We start from the raw sequence: 7,500 nt of genomic DNA, 5'->3' as shown, positions 1-7,500 counted from the left end.
TAAGTTCATGCTTATTTTGCATCGCTGCCTCCCTTCACTACTCGTTTCTGTCGCGCACTTTCACCACCTCTTTTTTGCGTTTGTTTACAATATGTATCCCCAAGTTTGTTTTTTTAAATACTGTTTATCGCTTTGCTTGATTGCTTTTTCTTTTCATATGACATGTATTTTATATATCATACGTTTCCATTCATATTTACCGCGTTTATTCATATCTTCATTTATCAGAAACTACAATCAAGACATACCGAACTAGACTGCATTTTACACATCTTTCAATCGTAGACTTTCCCCCTCTTCCCTATCCACCCACCCTGCTCACGCCTCTTTATCCATCTCGTATTCCTGGAGTCCCCTGCCCCTCCCCCCATCACTTCACCCATCTCTGGAAACCCTCCCCCTAAGCCGGCTATGTTGCCTTGCGTGCAGTCAGTCAACACTTACCCTTGGTGTAGTCAGGACCGTCTCAGCACCCCGGCGTCGCCTGGTGTGTGTTACGGCAAGGCTTGTTGTCGCTGCTGTTCTTCGGTGCTCTCATATTAAGGCGTTTGTCTGTTTTATATAAGATTGCCAGATCAGAGGCCGAGGAAAACGCAAAGTTATTCGTATCATTTGAAAGCGTAGAACGTGCTTAACCAGTGTGTGTGTTAACAACAATGTTAGAAGGAACAATTCAAGAAGAAATCGTATTCATAGAAAGAAGCGTTAAAGCAAACACAGCACAAAAGCGGCTTACACGTGAGAGGTCCAGCCGCCAGTAAATACCATGTCATAGTGAGGTGAATGTGAAGTGTATGATTTGTTACTGGTGACCGTGCCAGACAGGGTCATCGGGCATCACCACAGACATCACATATGGAGGAGGAGGGGAGGTCACCACCCTCCACGACCTACGCCCGTGGGCCGGTCAGCAATGGCGATGAGGCCTCGGCGGACATCTCCAACCACGCCCACAGCCTGCTGGTCGTGGAGGGGGAAGGCTTGCCTGTGATCGCAGGACTCATTCACGAATCGGAGAGAGAGGACACCGAATCACCGAATCTGGATAGCCTGCTGTCTTTGCTGAGACATGAGATCGAGTCTCCAGCTACGGAGTTCATTGGCATTCTGGAGGCTGGACTGGGTCAAGAGAGAGCCTCGCCAAGTTCCGATAGTTTAGAGGTTCAGGTGGAGCAGGGAGAGAGAGAGTCGCCTACATTCGATAGCTTGGAGAGTATAATGAGCGACAGAGAAAGAGAATTGCCATATCCTGCAGTTTCAAGGTTGTCGTGTCGAATAGGGGAAGCGAAGTCTGCGAGTTCCGACAGCCTTGAGGAGGTTGCAGGAGTAAAGGGCAACACTTCAGATGAAAGCTTCGACAGCCTTGACAGTGTCACAAGGAAACGAAAAGGAAAAGCGACAAGCTTCGACAGTCTGGATGGCTTCGCAAGGGGTAGTGCAAAGGGATCGCAAAGTTCCGACAGTTTGGAAAATTTAATGGGAGACACAGGCGAATGTTCACGAAGAAGAAATGGCGACGAGATCCAAAGGGAGGGAGACAAGAAGGGATCTCAGACTTTCATCAGCGAAATGAAAGTGGCTTACACCTTTAAGAAGGGGAAGCGGTCAGGGGAGTGGAAAATCCCAAAATCCTTTAGCAGTAGTGCGACGGAAAGCGCTGGTGCAAAAGGGGTCTCCCGTGACGCCAAAGCACCGTCGGGAATAACTACGAGAACTCAGATCATCGATATCCATGTGTCAAGTGAAGGTGAGTCTCCGGGGTCTGACAGTCACACCACTATTGAAGGAGGGTCGTCAAAATCTGACACCTACACGGCAGTTCTGGACTCTCCCGGTTTCGGTAGCCTCACGACTGTTGGGGGAGAGACTGGAAGTCACGACAACTCTACGTCCATTGGAGGAGAGACGAAAAGTCATGACAGTAACTCATCTGCCGGACGAATGACTGAAAGTCATGACAGTTGTTCATCTACTGGACGAATGACTAAAAGTCATAGCAGTTACTCATCTGTTGAAGGAGAGACTAAAAGTCACGACAGTTTTTCATCTGCTGGAGGAGAGACTAAGAGTCAAGACAGTTATTCATCTCCTGGAGGAGAGACTACGAGTCAAGACAGTTATTCATTTCATGGAGGAGAGACTAAGAGTCAAGACAGTTATTCATCTACTGGAAGAGAGACTAAAATGTATGGCAGTTATTCATCTGCTGAAGGAGAGACTAAAACTCCTATTAGTTACTTATCTGTTGGGAGAGAGACCTCAAGTCCTGACATATGTGCGTCTATTGCTGGAGAGACAAAAAGTCATGACAGCTACACATCGGATGGAGGAGCGCCTGGGCTTGACAGTTACATCGAAACAGAATCACTTATTTCCTTTAACATCAGAACAGCTGAAGGAGACTCTGTAATTACTGATAGCATAATAACACTTAAAAGAGAGTCTCCAGCTTCTGTTGATCATATATTAGAGGAACCTCCAAGCCTTGACAGTTACACGCCAGGTGAAACAGAATCCCCAGTATCTGAAACTCACACAACTAACGAGAGAAGGTCCCCTACCCCTGCCATTCACACACCTGCAGACGTAGAGTCTTTAGTTTCTGAACATTATAGTACTAGAGAAGGGGAGTCTCCAATCCCTAACAGTTACATTTCCATTGAAGAAGAGTCGTATGCCTCAGGTAGCCTCAGGCCTGATACGGAGGAGTCTTCAGACCCTGACATTCATACACCATCCTCTGTACAATCTCTTGCACCTGGCAGTCGCATGTCCCTTGAGGATGAATCTCTCACCAATGTTAGTCAAACGGTCACTGAAAGTGTGTCGTCGAGGTCTGTTAGCCATACCTCTTTCGAAGGTGATAGTTCATCCGCCGGCATATGTGCATTTGAGGGGCGAGAACCTTCGGTCTCAGATGAGGGACCCTCTGCATCACCTGCATCTGATAGTTACACCCCGGTTGATGAAGGGACTTTAAACTCTCTTCGTGAAATTGTTCATGAAGGACCATCAAGATCTCCAGTTCTTGACATTCATAGGCCTATTGAGGGAGAGACTTTATTTCTTTACCGTCATATCCCAGTTGCAGGAGAGTTTCCAATTCTTGACAGTTCCACAATGACCGAGTATGAGTCTTTGATACCGGATGTTGCCAGAAGTCATACGACTGAAAAACAGACTTCATTGCCTGACAGCCACGTTTATTCTGAAGGAGAGTCTCCCTCTCTTGACAGCCGCATAACTTCAACAGAGGAGTCTGTAGCTCAAAGATGTTCAGGTTTAGAATCTCCAACTTCCGACAGTCAAATGACTGCAGGAGAATCTTCAATGGCTAGTAGCCATACAACCTCTGTAGGTATATCTTCAATACCTGGCAGCTCTAAAACTCCAACAAGGGAGTCCCCGATGCCTGACAGCCAGACAACTGCAGAGGAAGAATTACTAATGACTGACAGCCATTCAGTTTCTGTAGATGAAGCTCCAACTCCAAGTTGTCACATAACTTCCCCAATACCTGACAGCCACACGACTACAGAGAGAGAGACAGTAAGGCCTAGCAGTCGTGCTCTTTTTGCAGGAGAGGTTTCGATTCCTGATAGCCCCACGGCAACAGAGAGGGAGTCACCAAAACATATGAGTCATGTACCTTCTGTACGAGAGGCTTCAACTCCTGATAGCCACACGACAGCAGAGAGAGAGTCTCCCTTGCCTTGGAGCCACTTTCCTTCTGAAAGAGAGACTTCTATTCTTGATAATTATACGACTATGGAAGCGGAGTCACCAAAGTCTTTGAGTCGTGCTCCCTCTTTAGGAGAGACTTCAACCCTTGACAGCTGCACGACTACGGAGGCGGAGTCACCAAAGCCTCGGAGTCCTGCTCCTTCAGTTGGGAAGACTTCAACCCTTGACAGCTGCACGACTACTGAGGCGGAGTCACCAAAGTCTCTGAGTCGTGCTTCTGTAGGAGAGACTTCAACATTTGACAGCTGCACGACTACCGAGGCGGAGTCACCAAAGCCTCTGAGTCCTGCTCCTTCTGTAGGAGAGACTTCAACCCTTGAAAGCTGTACGACTACAGAGGCGGAGTCACCAAAGCCTCTGAGTCCTTCTTCTGTAGGAGAGACTTCAACCCTTGACAGCTGCACGACTACCGAGGCGGAGTCACCAAAGCCTCGGAGTCCTGCTCCTTCTGTAGGAAAGACTTCAACCCTTGACAGCTGCACGACTACCGAAGCGGAGTCACCAAAGTCTCTGAGTCCTGCTCCTGAAGGAGAGACTTCAACTCTTGAAAGATGTACGAGTACGGAGACAGAATCACCAAAGCCTGACAGCCGTACACTTTCTGTAGAAGAGGCTTCACCTTCTGACAGCCGCACAACTAAAGAGAGTGAGTCACCAAGGCCTGACAGCTGTGCTCCTTCTGTAGGAGAGTTGTCAACGCTTGACAGCCACACGACTACAGAGAGTGAGTCACCAAGACCTGGCAGCCGTGCTCCTTCTGTTGGAGACTCTCTAACTCTTGACGCTCAGACAATTGACGATAAAGATCTTGCATCCCCTGACGGTCTTACAACTTCAGAGGAAGAAATTTCAACGCCTGACAGCCGCATAACCTCAGTAGGAGAGTCTTCAGTGACGTACAGTCACGCAACAATGGAACGAGGAGATAAAGAGGAGACGACGAGTCTTCTTAGTGAGACAGACGTAGAAGGAGAGTCACAGAGCTCTACTGGAAGGCCAATTGTGGGGAAAGAGGACGAGGAAAGCCAGGTTAGCATGGAGGGAAGTCCTGACAGCCAGGCGGCGCCGGAGGGGGGAGTAGGTCAGGCACCAAGCGCTGACGTCCAGGTGTCTGTTGAGGGAAAAGCGGAAAAGGAATCAGCACCAGAGAGTCATGTGATGGTGAGACACAAGGAAGGGAAATCCACCCGTGATCACCACGATGACAGCCTTTTATTTGTAATGAGAGATGGTCGAGCTTACAGTAAGTTAACATGACGATCTTGCAGCTTGTGGTTTGACTGATGGCAGCCTGAGTAAAGGTAGTCGACAAATGCATTTAGAATCATAGTCGTTTTTGCCTCTCAGCTTTAGTCAACGCCGGTGTGCATTAGCGTACAACCGTTGCGTATTCATATGTCCACGAAGGAGTGTTAGTAAACCTTATGTATATATATATATATATATATATATATATATATATATATATATATATATATATATATATATATTTATATGTTTATATGTATTTATATGTATATATATGTGCGCGCGCGCGCACACACACACACACACACACACACACACACACACACACACACACACACACACACACACACACACACACACACACACACTCACACACACATATACATACATACATCTCTCTCTCTCTCTCTCTTTCTTTCTTTCTTTCTTTCTTTCTTTCTTTCTTTCTTTCTTTCTTTCTTTCTTTCTTTCTCTCTCTCTCTCTCTCTCTCTCTCTCTCTCTCTCTCTCTCTCTCTCTCACACACACACACACACACACACACACACACACACACACACACACACACACACACACACACACACACACATACACATACACGCGCGCGCATACATACACGTATGAGTATGTGAGTTATCGTATGAAGCTAAACTACTTTGTATGCAAAGAATGATATTAAAACGCGTGGCTTTGTTTACATCCGAGAAGCAAGGGTGTTGTTTATCACGCGAAGGCTGGATTACTTGCAGCCTTCATTCTTCCTCCTGCATGACTTATTAGTACTTTCATAGACAGTCCTTGTCATTCTCTACTTAAGTTTTCCCTTAATCACTAGTGAAAAAAATTTAACCTCAGGAAATTGTAATTTACCATTCCACACGAAGCATAAAGAATGTTCAAAGAATAACATACGAATCAACGTTTTCCAAATATCATGGTTAGTAGTTCCGACGTCGACCCCCCCCCCACCCCCACCCCCGCCCCCGGACATGTGTAACACCGGGTTAAATTTTCACGGGCGATCACGACATCCCGGAGATCAAGTGACACCAGGGTAAAACAGCGCAGCCACTTAGCCAGGGCGTCAGACCCACGGCAGACATGGTGGGTGACTGACACTAGAAAGCGTGAAGCGACCTTGTTTTAACAGGTCCCGTGGCCGTCTAGATAAACAGTAGCTATAGCGAAGGTGACCGGACAAGGGCGCCGATGTTTGATGTGAACTGTGATCGGGTTTTCATTGTTCCTCCCTTCCTTCGAATTTCATCAGCTAATCTTTAAATCGAAAAGTTCTCTCGTTGCTTTTTTATGTTGCTCAAAATCTATAAAGATAACGATGTTGTGAATGTCAAAGGCATATCACGACGTATTAGGTTGTATCAGTTGCAGTATTCGGGTCATGAACGATGTGTTTCTCACTAACCTAAAATTCTTATCAGGTCTCTTCATTCAGTAAAACTCGTCTACATATTTTTCTGAAGACCACTAAAACCCCCGAGGGAAGCTTTTACCTGGATGAACCATGGCCTAGGAGGTCAGAGAGGCCGGGTGAAGGTGGGCGGCGGGCGGGAAGGAGGGGGGGAGGGAGGGAGGGAGACACGCGAACCGGGGGCACGGTAGGCTGCGTCACGCCTCATACCGGGCTACTCGCAAACCGGTTCGGCTCTTCTGCTTCTGAGGGGGGCGTGTTGTGGGCGTAAGAGGGATGTGGCGGTGCTCGGGTTCTGTGTTAGAGGGAGAAGAGAGTAATTCTGGGGCGTGTAACGGGATATTAGACCCGTAACCACAGATGCAATAGACTTTCGGTTTAGGTTCGTCTGGTTACCGCGGCGGAATATTTCTGCGTCATTCCTTTAGTATTCTGCGTATTTCGTCAATGCGTTAATTCAGTCAGATTTTACTTATCATTTCTATTATCGCAATTTAGACATATTTAGAGCGCAAATGTTAGATTAGTAAATAGCACAAGGAAACAAGAGCAAACCGATTGCAGTGTAGAAGCTGTAAGTATGATCATGGCGAACGCAATCATCTTTTTTTTTATGCTTTAGACCCAAAATGGTGGCGCTAAGGTGAACCGACCTATTCGACCGTGTCTTTACGATGTGAAACCACGTTGCGTGAGAAACGCGGTCATTTTACACAATAGAGTTAGATGGTAGAAAAAAACTCGCTTAACACCTTCGTCGTTGGAATAAATCACAGAGACGATTAGGTCTCAAAATCTCCAAGAATTGACAGCTGATTCCAATGATAATAATTTTTTTATCTCTTTTTTTTTACTTTTTGCTTTCATAATCTAGTGTTCAAAACTAATAGTAATATAAAAGAAAAAAATATACTTTTTACACAGATTGGATGTAAAGAAAACTGCAAAAAATCCCAGTGAGTGGCACTAATGTCGCACTGAGACACGCAACAAAGTGCAGATATAAGTAGTCTTGGTGGCAGACCCTCGCGGCCAAAATTAGCGTTCGCAGTGAACCAGCGACACGCATGCGCACTTGAA

General features: G+C 46.5%; 1 protein-coding gene across 39 annotated transcripts in view; it reads left to right on the top strand.

Annotated features, from left to right (window-relative positions):
* Window positions 1–7,500, top strand: part of LOC113819561 (titin-like) — a 175,818-nt gene that overhangs the window by 11,265 nt on the left and 157,053 nt on the right. For 6 of the 39 annotated variants that reach the window (XM_070128095.1, XM_070128097.1, XM_070128099.1 and 3 more), the window contains exon 1: window positions 539–4,987. The exons of 1 other annotated variant lie outside the window; for it this stretch is intronic. In XM_070128095.1, coding sequence (XP_069984196.1) covers window positions 856–4,987 — 4,132 coding nt within the window. In that variant the 5' untranslated portion in view covers window positions 539–855. Of the gene's footprint in view, window positions 1–535; window positions 4,988–7,500 lie in introns of those variants that run through there. 32 more of the 39 variants (XM_070128120.1, XM_070128119.1, XM_070128118.1 and 29 more) reach the window with 17 other exon arrangements.

This window comes from Penaeus vannamei, chromosome 12 (genome assembly GCF_042767895.1).
Source record: "Penaeus vannamei isolate JL-2024 chromosome 12, ASM4276789v1, whole genome shotgun sequence".
Lineage (NCBI taxonomy): Eukaryota > Metazoa > Arthropoda > Malacostraca > Decapoda > Penaeidae > Penaeus > Penaeus vannamei.
This window is presented reverse-complemented; position numbering and strand designations above follow the sequence as displayed.